The following is a 13,476-nucleotide window of genomic DNA, read 5'->3' on the forward strand; positions in this document are numbered from 1 at the left end:
AAGTAAAAACGTAGTCATATTTTCCAGGAGGTGTGAAACTTTATGCATAGTCTTTGTCTACAGGCTAGCTGAAAACATTTTCTTCTAGCCACCAAGATGGTGGTTAAAAACAAAAATTGGTTGTTGGTAGTTATTTTCTTGAATGTCAGAATAAACATCAAGATGATGTGAGGCTGTTATATTTCCAGAGACTTGGCAATGTCTCTAACATGATGAGACAAATTTTAGTTTTAGGTTCTTAAACCTGTGTCATGCCTTTATGTTAGACCTTACCTGCCATTCTCTTAACATAATGGCCATAAATCTATATACCTTTCCATTTTCTGCATGAACCACTGAAATACAGTGTTGCAAATTTATCATCAGACTTTTATGGTTTTACTTGTTTATTCCTTCTTTCACAGATCCTTCTCTATGCTTTTCTTTATATTCTTTTCAGAAATACAATTTTCAGTTCTCTATTTTCTTCCTAGCTTCCTTCATTCATTATTTGATGTTATTTCATTAAGGAAGGTGAGAAACTATGAAGGAAAGCCAGAAGAAGATATTTTTATGAGGATTTTTTTTTTTAAGTTAAGCCATTTAAGTTTTAAACTAAACTGTTGCTAAAGAAAACTAAAATAATGCTATGTCCTGGGACTCTGGTTCTGTGGGAATACTGAGGTAAATTTAAGACTCTGAGGATGTTAAAAAGAGGCTCTAAGAACCACAAGAACAAAGATGGTCAGCCTTGTGAGTTCCAAGCTCAGTTCTGTCAACAGTGTCCTATGAACACACAGCTAAATGCATAAGAGAAGAGTGCAGGTATGTGTTAAATTTCATTTTATTTGTTTTAGTATTCACATGTTCAGAATTCAAAACAGTATACAATAAAGTCTCTTTCTTACTTCTTATACCACAGCCACCCAGTTCCTAAAGTCACCAGAGACACTTTATGCACATGAAAGTAAATATGTACACATAGTTCTTTTCCACCCTTCTGTAGACAAATGGTAGCTTACCACACACTTCGTGGTACCCCTGGATGCCACTGTTTGGTGCATATTTATGTATGTCTGTATGGTATATAGTGTATCATCAGGAAATGTCACAATAAATATTCTGCTTTAAATATTTCTATTTTAATTTTATTTTGTTCCTTTTCTCTCAAATTAACTTTGATTCTAGATTTACTACCAGAAGCATAAAGGAAAAGGGATGAAAAAATAGCTCCCAAAATTTAGAGCTGGGAGGGCAGGGACCAGCAGTATTCTCTGGACAGCTCAAGGCCTTCTGTGCCTCGGTGTGATTGGATCTGTGCTGCAGTAGTTCCAAGAATACAGTAGGCCTTCTTGAATGGCAGATGACAGCCTAGGCTGTGGACAGTTGACTTTGGGGAATTTTAACAATAAGAGTCATGTGATTACTTTGCCTCAGCAGAGCCTTCAGCACCTAAATGTAAAGCTTCTTTTAGTTAGTACCAAGGAAACTCCAAGGATTGTCAGAATATAATAAATAGAAGATGGTGGATGGGAGGCTTTGTAATGGTAAAATTCTCTACAGGTATGCTGTATGGGACTAGATTTGAGCCGTTACCTGCAGCTGATGAGCTCCAAAAAGAGCGAAACCTATTAGGTCCTGCAGTACTGGCTTAAGACAGTATAAAATCTTGATTATTCTCCATTTGTATGCTCTTTGGTTTTGTCATATTTTGTGTTGTGGAAGGGAATAGCTCCCATTTAGTCTGTTGAGCTTATATATTTCCTCTTTAGTCCATTCTTCTCAGAAGTGAACTGAATGAGACAATCCCCAAAGGGAAATCTGCTCAAGTCTGATTAGATTATGACCCCATCTAATCCAAATGGCCAGGTTTTTCTATCTAGGCAACCTCATCTACTGCTGTAAAAGTGCTGCACTCAATATGCCAGCAAATTTGGAAAACTCAGCAATAGCCACAGGACTGGAAAAAAGTCAGTTTTCATTCCTATCCCAAAGAAAGGCAATGCCAAAGAATGCTCAAACTACTGCACAGTTGCACTCATCTCACACGCTAGTAAAGTAATGCTCAAAATTCTCCAAGCCAGGCTTCAACAGTACATGAACCATGGACTTCCAGGTGTTCAAGCTGGATTTAGAAAAGGCAGAGGAACCAGAGATCAAATTGCCAACATCTGCTGGATTATTGAAAGAGCAAGAGAGTTCCAGAAAAACATCTATTTCTGCTTTATTGACTATGCCAAAGCCTTTGACTGTGGATCACCACAAACTCTGGAAAATTCTGAAAGAGATGGGAATACCAGACCACCTGACCTTCCTCTTGAGAAATCTATATGCAGGTCAGGAAGCAACAAATTAGAACTGGACATGGAACAGACTGGTTCCAGATCGGGAAAGGAGTACATCAAGGCTGTATACTGTCACCCTTCTTATTTGACTTATATGCAGAGTACATCATGAGAAACCCTGGGCCGGATGAAGCACAAGCTGGAATCAGCATTGCCGGGAGAAATATCAATAACTTCAGATATGCAGATGACACCACCCTTATGGCAAAAAGCGAAGAACTAAAGAGCCTCTTGAAAGTGAAAGAGGAAAGTGAAAAAGCTGGCTTAAAATTCAACATTCAGAAAACGAAGATCATGGCATCTGGTCCCATCACTTCATGGGAGATAGATGGGGAAACAGTGGGAATAGTGCAGAGTTTATTTTTTTGGGCTCCAAAATCACTGCAGATGGTGACTGCAGCCATGAAATTAAAAGACACTCCTTGGGAGAAAAGTTATGACCAACCTACACAACGTATTAAAAAGCAGAGACATTACTTTGCCAACAAAGGTCCGTCTAGTCAAGGCTATGGTTTTTCCAGTAGTCATGTATGGATTTGAGAGTTGGACTATAAAGAAAGCTGAGTGCTGAAGAATTGATCCTTTTGAACTGTGGTATTGGAGAAGACTCTTGAGAGTCCTTTGGACTGCAAGGAGATCCAACCAGTCCATCCTAAAGGAAATCAGTCCTGAATATTCCTTGGAAGCACTAATGTTGAAGCTGAAACTCCAATATTTTGGTCACCTGATGTGAAGAACTGACTCATTGGAAAATAGCCTGATGCTGGGAAAGATTGAAAGCAGGAGGCAAAGGGACAACAGAGGATGAGATGGTTGGATGGAATCACCAATTCAGTGGACATGAGTTTGAGTAAACTCTGGGAGTTGGTGATGGGACAGGGAGGCCTGGCGTGCTGCAGTCCATGGGGTTGCAAAGAGTTGGACACAACTGAGCAACTGAACTGAACTGAATCTCATCTACCTTGATTGCTTTGATTGCCCCAATAAATCAGCCAAACTAATTTATCTTCCCTACCTCTCCTTCCCTCCACCCTACTGCTACACAACACCACACATACACTCATCCCCAGACAAAAACTTACCATCTTTCTTATATTCCTCACTTGGTTGTTCAAGTACAGTCCTCCCAGATACACAAACTAAAAACCTAAGAGGTATTGTCTACTATTTCTTCTTTGTCACCACTTCCCACAAAAACAACAACTAGCCATAAAACCCTAAAGATTTGCCTGTGGAATATGTCTTAAATGGGCCTCCTTTCCAGACCCTCAGTTATAGCCTGTTTCAGGCCTTTTATACCACTTTGGGGAACTACTACAATAGCTGCCCAGGTAGCTTCCCTGTATCTACTTTCTCCTCTTTTTTTTTTTTAACTATCTCCATTTCTTCTAGGGTGACCTCTTTAAATACCAGATATGGTCATATCACTCCCTTCCTTGAAACTCTTCAGTGGCTCACCCATAAGATACAGTTCATGTTCCTCAGCCTGGTGTACTTAAGCTTTTCTTGGTCCTAACTCTTCCCTCCTTGACAGTTCTGCAGGTTACTGCTTATACTTCCCAGATTGGCTGTGTGTTTTGTTAGTTGTGGTTGTACCACCCATTGTCCTCCTGGAATTCCTGCTCCCGGAATCCATCTTATCATTCCCATCCATTAGTAAGCTAGAGCCAGCTACTACCTGTTAGGGAGAACTGGTCAGTTGTTAAATATTCAGGAATTTTGCAAGCCAGTTTTTAACTTAAAAAGCAGCCATTTTGGGGGTATTTATGCCACACATATCAGCAAATATTACAAATCAGAACTCCCTTTTACCCGCACACCTGTGAAACCCCACCCCACCGCAGAATACCAAAACCCCTATCCAAATTCTGGCTTAGATGGTACCTCTTTAAAATCTTTACTGCTCAGCCCTCTTCCCTCCACACTCAAAAATATTAGTTGCTATTTATAAACACTTTCAGAGAAGGCAATGGCAACCCACTCCAGTACTCTTGCCTGGCAAATCCAGTGGATGGAGGAGCCTGGTAGGCTGCAGTCCATGGGGTCGCTAGGAGTCAGACACAACTGAGCGACTTCACTTTCACTTTTCACTTTCATGCATTGGAGAAGGAAATGGCAACCCACTCCAGTGTTCTTGCCTGGAGAATCCCAGGGACGGAGGAGCCTGGTGAGCTGCCATCTGTGGGGTCGCACAGGGTCGAACAGGACTGAAGTGACTTAGCAGCAGCAGCAGCATAAACACTTTGCATACTTTATTGTAGCATTTTGTCACCTTATAGTGTAGCTTTTTGTTTGCGTGTCACTTTTTAATGCTAATCGCTTGAGTTCCTATGGGCAGAGTCCATGTCTCACTTTTCTTTGCATCTGTCATTCATTCATTCCTTCAATGTTCATTGAGTTGATACATTTAATATGTACCAGGCACTGTTCTCAGAGTGCAAAGATGGAAGGATCATTGTACTCTGAGAACAGTAAGAAGTCCATAGCCTAGTCCCTGGGAGGAGGGAAATTCAAATAGTCCATTATAATACAAATCCAAGTACATTGCTAGAAGTCTGTATAAGACACCTTGAAGCCTGGAGGAAAAAAACCCTGCCCAGGGTAATGAGGAAGTCTTCACAGAGCAGGTAAGACTTAAAGGATGAACAGAAATTTGTTGCCTGTAAATAGGTTCTACAGTTAGCATTTTTATAGATAGAATTTTTAATAGAAAATTTTTCCACTCTGGACAGTACACAGGTTCTTTGTTTCAGAGTAAATAGCAGTTTTATGTGAAAACCCTGTGTAAATGGCTATGAATTAGTCATTCTTTGAATGAGCAGAGAAAGCACTGAATACTGTATCTGTGATCACAGTAATGTTGTGTAGCAAGCCATCCCTAAACCCCATAGCCTAGAACCATAACAGTTTATTATTTCTCACACATTTAGGCAGTTCTGATTTGAGCAAGCTGGGCCCACTTATGCTTCTGCTGTTGCCTGGCAAATCAGCCAGGGCCTGGCTGGTTTAGGATGCTCTTGGCTAAGTCAGCTCAGCTCTCTTCCTTGAATCTCTCCTAGTGCTCTCACAGCCTGGCTCAGACAAGTTCCCATGGTGGTGGCCCAAGCCCAAGAGAGGAAGTGAAAAGCCCAAGATATATGTGTAGGCCTCTACTTTCCTCTCAGAGAAGGCAATGGCACCACACTCCAGCACTCTTGCCTGGAAAATCCCATGGATGGAGGAGCCTGGTAGGCTGCAGTCCATGGGGTCGCTAAGAGTCCAGCACGACTGAGTGACTTCACTTTCATTTTTCACTTTCATGCATTGGAGAAGGAAATGGCAACCCACTCCAGTATTCTTGCCTGGGAAATCCCACGGACAGAGGAGCCTGATGGGTTACAGTCCATAAGGTCACAAAAGCGTCAGCCATGACTTGGTGACTAAACAGCAACAATGTCATATTAAACTCCTTTACATATTCTAGTCACTTAGATTTTTTTTCACTAAAAAGCCATGGTGTCCACAACAAGGAGAAAACATCTTGTAGAGGTTTAAAAAAACATGTTTTTAAAGTTCCATTGTTGGGGAATTCCCTGCGATCTGGTGATTAGGACTCAGTGCTTTCACTGCTGTAGCCCAGGTTCAATCCCTGGTCAGGGAACTAAGATCCCACAAGCTGTGTGGTACGACCCCAAAAAAAGGTCAATTATTTAATCTCTGATTTAACATTTAATAAGCTAGATTTTTCATGCAAAACTTCAAACTGGGAGAAATCTCAGTCCATCTGTGCAAAGCAAACTGATATTATTTATTGAGGCCTTAGGAACAAAACAGCCCCTTTTACTTTTAACTAGTAGCCTTGGGAATAGGAAACATTAACATTTCATAGAATGTGTTCTTTTGGGTCTTTCTCCAGAAGTGACTAAAATATCCAAGATTCAAACATTATTTTGTTTGTTTTTAATAAGATTCATACAATCTTTGTTTTTTTTTTTAATCATCATCATTGGTGAGAATGGGGAAGGGAGCTGGAGGGACCAGTTATAGTAGAAGGGCAGTGGGACAGAGACAGGATTGAGACAAGTGGACAAATGGAGAAATGTTAGAAGGGGTCGCTGAAGTGGAAAAGCAGGTGACCAGGTCAAAAATAAATCTACAGAGCTAACTTATGAACAAGAAGCTGACGCTGCAGAATGTGCCTCCCACTTGGACCCCAAAAGGAAGGTTGATGTGACATGAAAGATCACATAGGGTTCTTGTTGATTCCACTCTGTATCTTAGTTTTTCTTCTAGGTTTGCCCACAGGTTACCTGCTCCCAGTACTAGGTGGAAGGGCTTATTGGAGTTCTCAAAAACCACTGAAGGTAGGGCAGGGAACTAGTTAATGAAAGCAGCTGCCTGAAGAAGGACTTCATGTTCAAAATTTTTAAAGGATATAATAACCAAGAAGATTATTTTTTCACAATTTAAGATGTTGATTTTAAAAACAGGAGACTGTTAAATCACTCTATGGACATAAATTCAGCTTTGCATTGGCTACTTTCAAAATAATAATCCAAAGTCTTCTCACAGGATAGTGTCATAGGAGAGCACAAGCGGAACATTCTGGGTTCTAGCCCCAGCTCTGCTCTTTGCTTACAGTATGTATCTGTCTCTCCAGCTATACCATGAAGGCTTTGGGACTTGAAGATCTTTCGGGACACTGTCAACTCTCACATGCTGGCTTGTTCTTTGGGTCTCTGAGGTTGTGGTAGGTTCTCACCTCAGTTACCCTTTAATTTTGATCTCTTCTAGAGTAAAATGAGTGGGGTGGGGGAGGTGTTTATATGGGTATAGTATTTGTGGCAGGAGGTCAACAGAGGCTCCATATAAACCCAAGTATAAACCCTCAGTTACTGCCTGCTTTTGCCACTAGGTGGCGATCAGATATTTGATCCGATCACCAGACTTAAGACTTGACTTAAGCCAAAACCCCCAAGATTGACCGTTGAAAGAAATGAAGAAACTGTAAGCCAGTGCTGCAACTCATGTGTGTCCTAAGCCCTGTCAAACTAACCAGCAGTAGTTTAAGCAGTGAAGGGCTTCCCTGGTAGCTCAGCGGTAAAGAATCCATCTGCTACTGCTGGAGACCAGGATTCAATCCCTGGGTCGGGTAGATCCCCTGGAGAAGGAAAAGCAACCCACTTCAGTATTCTTGCCTGGGAAATCTCATGGACAAAGAAGCCTGGCAGGCTACAGTCCATGGGGTTGCAAAGAGTCAGACACGACTTAGCAACTGAACAACAATAAGCAGTAAAAATGTAGAGTTACTGGAACTCCTCTGGCAGTCCAGTGGTTAAGACTCTATGCTTACAATGCAGGAAACACAGATACGATCCCGGACCAAGGAACTAAGATCCCACATGCTGTGTGCCCCCCGCCAAAGAAAAGTTACCTATAGTTTATACTTGAGATGTAGTTACATATGGTTAAGAATCTTATCAAAGAGAAGGATATAATAAAATTATGATACATATAAAGTAAGCAACAGAGAATTGATAAATTTATCAAATACCAGTATACTTGAATGAGGGACCATTCTTTTATGAGTTTTTAATTTTATATTTTTATTGAAGTATAGTTGAATTACAGTGTTGTGTTACTGCTATACAGCAAAAGTGACTCAGTTATACATGTATATACATTCTTTTTCCCATTATGGCTTATCACTGAATATTGAATATAGTTTCCTGTGCTATACAGTAGGACCTTGTTTATCAGTTCTGTATATACCAGTTTGCATCTGCTAATCCCAAACTCCCAACCCAGCCCTCTCCCACACTCTCCCTCTTGGCAGCCACCAGTCTATTCTCTGCAAGGAACATTCTTTGAAACCTTAAAATTGATAAAGAAAGATGTAAATATGTTATTAACGCTAGAGGCGCTGCCTTGCAGAAATATGAAAGTTCATATTTCTTTAGTTCAGTAAGTTAGAGTAACCGTATGCATGAAGGGTCTATCAGTGAACATTAAGAGAAATGAGAAATGCTTAGGGAATATCTCTGAGCTCTGGATGTGACATCAAGAGAGACATCTGAGTCCTTCTATGTCAGGGGTTAGCAAACTTTTTGTGAAGAGTCAGATAGCAAATATTTTAGGCTTATAGACCATTGTAGGCTTACTGTCCATTCAACTCTGCCATTATTGTGTGAGATAGCCGTATATAATATGTAAATGATGAGTGTGGCTGTGTTCTAATAAAATTATTTACAAAAACAGGCAGTGATCAAGATTTGGCCCATGTGCCATAGTTTGCTGACCCATTTGTGGGTGAAAGCTAGGTATTTCTCCTTTCTAGACTTCAGTCGTTGGCTTCTGTCAAATAAGGAATTGGATTAGATGATCTCTGCTGTTTTTCAGATTTTATGTCCTTTAGTATCTCTCGCTGAAGCTAAATGATCCACAAGAGTGACCCAGAATGGTATTTCTTTTAAGATCGAGGTTTTTAAAAATCAAGCTTGAACAAGTTTATAAGTTTCTAGAGCAGGATTTCTCAACCTTCACGCAGTTGACATCTGGGGCTGGATAGTCCTTTGTTGTAGGGGGGCTGTCCTGCACATTGTCGGACGTTTCCTAGCACCTCTAGACTCCTCTACCTACTAGATGTCAGTTCAGTAGCACACCCCAACTCCATGAGTTATGACAACCAAAAATGTCTCTAGACATTGTCAGATGTTCCCTGGGAAACACAGTCACCTCCACTTCAGAACTACAGCTCTAGAGAATTTAAGAATAACTGGAAGAAGAACAAAAATGGAAATCAGGCAGTGCAACCTGCGTGCAATCAGGGTGGCCACCAAGATAATAACCATACTTCCTTAGGAACAAGACCAAAAAAGCTAAAACCTAGAGGAACAACTGGCATATTAGAAGGAGAAAGACAATGAGAATTTTATAGACCCAATCAAGAGGGGCTGGAAAGTTTGTAACAGATGACTTTTTAATATTGATTTAGGTCATTTTATTGAAGGTGTTCCTAAAACCATTTAACCAAAATAGAGGGCTACCTATAATAGGTAGCTGAAAAGTTAAACTAAAACACAGAAACATGGATGAAGAGAAATATAAAAAAGACCACTACTAAAGAATACCAAGAATACTTACTTTTCACTATTTTATATTGTTTGATGAGGCCTCTAGCAGAAAGAAGTCATACTGAGTGAATTTATTGACCCTTATCTATGGGTCCTAGTATTTTGTTTTGCTTTGGATAAGTCAAAGTGTGGTTTATTCCTATAGTAGAATATTATTTAGTAGAGAAAATGCATCACAGCTTCATACAACTGCATAGATGGATCCTTGAAGCTAAGTTTTAAATGTCAGTAAAGCTGATCCTTTAATAAGTCCAGATCACATAGCCAGCTTGGAAGTTAGTTACAATTAAAAGCCAAAATCATCTGTATTCATTAATAAGGGTGCCCTTGATTTCTATCTACCTTCTATTTATACCCATATGCTTTCAAACTGTGGTGCTGGAAAAGACTCTTAAGAGTCCCTTGGGCAGCAAAGAGATCAAACCAGTCAATCCTAAAGAAGATCAACCCTGAATATTCATTGGAAGGACTGATACAGAAGCTCCAATACTTGGGCCACCAGATGCAAAGAGCCAAATCATTGGAAAAGACCCTGATTCTAGGAAGGATTGAAGGCAGGAGAAGGGGCAACAGGATGAGATGGTTGAATGGCATCATCAATTCAGTGCACGTGAATCTGAGCAAACTTCAGAAGATAGAGAAGGACAGGGAATCCTGGTGTGCTGCAATCCATGGGATCACAAAGAGTCAAGACACGACTTAGGGACTGAACAACAACCACATATTCTTTTAAGAATTCATCCTCTTCCAAATGTGAGTGATATTAATCTTAGCCAAAAAGCCCTGCTCACCCGACTCACTTTGTACAAGAAATTTTTTTCTCTTGTTTCTTACTTTCCTTACTTTAAGCCAGGATGATGTTTTCTAAACAGTGATCTAAGAGATCTAGAAACGTTAATTGTTGTCTCAGGTTCTAGTTTTGACTTGCTCTGTGACTTGGGGCTGTCTCTTCCTTGCTGAGGAAATGTTTTATTTATCTGTAAAGTAGTAGAGAGATCCCCCAACTCTGGTCTTTAGGATGGCTATACAGGAATCATCTTCGAGGGCTTGTTCAAAATTTAGATTTCTGTGCTTCGTTCCTGATTTCAATTCTGTAGTCTACGGTAAAGTCTAGGAAGCCCAGGTGAGTCTAGTGTATGGCCATGTTTGAGTATAATTAGAAGTGATCTGTAAGGTCCTTTCAACTCTTAAAATACTGTGGTTATATGAAATATATTAATGTATTTCCCTAAATATCCTTTATTATTTTCTAAAAGCTTTTTTATATTCTGCAAGAAGTAATTGAGATTACTACATGGTAGTTTCCGCCTCATATGCTCGTTGGTACAGTTTTACATAAACTTGGTTTGCTGTAATGTGGTCAACTTATGGATTGGGTGATAATCTTGATCCACAAAATGTATTTGAAGATGGTTTCTCTTTTCACCAGGATGCTATATCATAGTCTCTTTGTTGTCAATCTTGGGTTTAGAGAAAGATTAAGCAGTTTGATATCCTGATTTCTGTATAACTATAAAGTGGAATAAAATTAGAAATTCTGTGTGGTTGTTAATTTTTTATTTGTTTTTCTTTAATTTACAGAATGCTCTTTTCAGTTGCATTAGCAGAAATGAAAGTAAGTATATTATCAGTGGTTATACCAGCAATCAAAGAGCAAAACACAGCTTACAGAACATGATTTAACTATTATAAATATTGCCAACACTTTGCTGTTATAACAGACTGTCGCTAAACCGTCTGAAGGAATGTGCACAGCAGGATTCTGATAGGCTGCTTCCTCTGGAGCGTTCAAGTCATTCATGAATTCTAACAATTCGCATGTCTTAGTTGGAGATTTACAAAGCAGATAATAGTGCTGGGTGTTTTAGAGGAAGATCATGCCCCACTTGGATAACTTTCAGAAGTTGAGCACACATAATATGATGTAAAATAACGCAGCAGTTGCTGAGGGCTACCTCTCAGTTCCTTCCAGATATTCACTGACTGCTTGCCCTGCTTTGTGCAGCGCAGATACACATCTTGGAGGGCATAATCTGTACACAAAAAACCCTGGAACGTGGTAGGTATGGGCTTGAGTTACTGAGAACGTGCTGTGGAAGTTCAGAGGAAGGAGAGGTCACCTCCTGAAGGGTGCTTAGAAGTAACTTTGTGGAGTTGGTACCTGAGCTGGGCCCAGAAGGACAGACATGATGTGAACAGTAGAGATTGGAGGAAGGAATGAGGTGAAGGAAACAATGAGACCAGATGGAGATGGGGAAACGCATCTGAGGAACAAAGAGTTGTTAGATGAGCTTGGTAGTGGGTGTATTAAAATATCAGAAACATTATCTGTCTGTACTTTATTTGCTACCCTTTTTTATTGGGATTTAGTTCAAGATTTCCCAGATAGTCTTTGACACATAATTTTCTGTCCTCCCACACTGCAGGGAAGCCAGCCTCATTCTCTCTTGTCTCTCTGTCCTCAGCATCCATCACCTCTACCCTCAGTTTTAGCCTCATTGAGGTTGACAGTGATAAATGTAGCTGTGAATGAAAACAGGCTTGTCTTGCTGTTAGTTTAGTACTAGGTTAGTTCATTTGTATATAATTTTATCATTATTATTATTTCTGGAAGCCACCTGAATTCCCTGTTCTATAGAAGTCACCGAAACCTGAGTCTGGTTCCTCCATAACCATCCCTAATAATTATCAGAGATTTCCCACCTGCCTTTTTCTTAACCTTTTATGGCCATCCCTCTATCTTTTTGGCTCCCTTTGGCCTCCCACAGACCCCCTAGCCTTTCCTATGAGGGCCTCTTGCTCCTCTTCATTCTAAATCCCACATCTTCACCCCAGCCACTCATTGTGCTCTTCCCAGATAAACAGTCTACTTTGATTTTTAAAAATATGTAAATCAAGAATCAATTATTTCAAATGTGGGTTTTACTTTCCAGTATTGAAGTAGGTCATATCAGTTATAAGTTGAGAACTTTCAATTTAGTCCTAGTCTTGGAGATGTTTAAACAGCATAGAACTTTGGGGATTTTATTTCAAGATAGACACATATAAGATAGACACATATAATTTGCAAATTTATGAAATGGTCCTGATATCTCTTAGTTTTTACCAGTCCTATTTTATAAAGGAGCTATTTGGAGTTTTGTTGTTTTGGTATGTTCATTTTTTTTTTTGCTTTGCTTTGCTTATGAATCTTTACTAATCTGACATGGAAAGAAACTGTCTGGTGGTTCTCACCCTGGGTGCTATTAGCTTTTGGGAGACAATGTGATTGTATGAGACTGTCCTGTACATTGCAGAGCACTTAACAGCCCAGACCCCCATATATTAAATGCCAGCAGATATCCTCAAGTTATTATGAAAACCAGAAATACTTCCACATACATTAAAGTTCTCCCGTGGGCTGGTACTGCTCCTGCTGAGGACCACTGCACTGTAGACTATAAATTGACAAAAAATGACTTTCTCAGACCAGTGACCACCTGAGTATCCCCATGGCTATGCTTACAGTAGTTCTGACTTTAAGTACATGTCTTCTATGGCATGGTTTTATTTCTCAAATTCAAAAGACACAAATTGTTTCAGCATTATTATGATGACTGAATGTTAATGAATGGCTGATTTCATTTCACTGCCATCTTTTTTTTCCTCTAGTGGGATCAGTTTGTTGCAGTTATGCAGGCCATCACACAAACTGCCGAGAATACTGTCAAGCCATTTTCCGAACAGATTCTTCTCCTGGTCCTTCTCAGATCAAAGCAGTGGAAAATTATTGTGCCTCTATTAGTCCACGATTAATACACTGTGTGAACAATTACACCCAGTCTTATCCAATGAGGAACCCAACAGATAGTAAGTAAAAGCCATATGTATTCCTCTCATTTCAATCTTTGGTAAAATAATTTGTAAAAAGGAAATAAATTCATGAAGATATCTATAGTCTGGGTCATTTGGGAAACACCAGACCTCCTTAGGTCTTTAGATTTGGCAGATTGGTTATTTCTGTCTTAGCTAAAAGATGCCAAGAAAGACAGAGCTGTTGA

General features: G+C 39.8%; 1 protein-coding gene across 1 annotated transcript in view; it reads left to right on the plus strand.

The window, feature by feature from the left end:
- The window catches only part of RECK (reversion inducing cysteine rich protein with kazal motifs), an 83,532-nt gene that overhangs the window by 28,101 nt on the left and 41,955 nt on the right, over nt 1-13,476 (plus strand). The window contains exons 7-8 of the mRNA XM_040266281.1: nt 11,018-11,051; nt 13,088-13,285. Coding sequence (XP_040122215.1) covers nt 11,018-11,051; nt 13,088-13,285 — 232 coding nt within the window. The remainder of the gene's footprint in view (nt 1-11,017; nt 11,052-13,087; nt 13,286-13,476) is intronic.

Source organism: Oryx dammah, unplaced genomic scaffold, assembly GCF_014754425.2.
Source record: "Oryx dammah isolate SB20612 unplaced genomic scaffold, SCBI_Odam_1.1 HiC_scaffold_1, whole genome shotgun sequence".
NCBI classification, from domain to species: Eukaryota; Metazoa; Chordata; class Mammalia; order Artiodactyla; family Bovidae; genus Oryx; species Oryx dammah.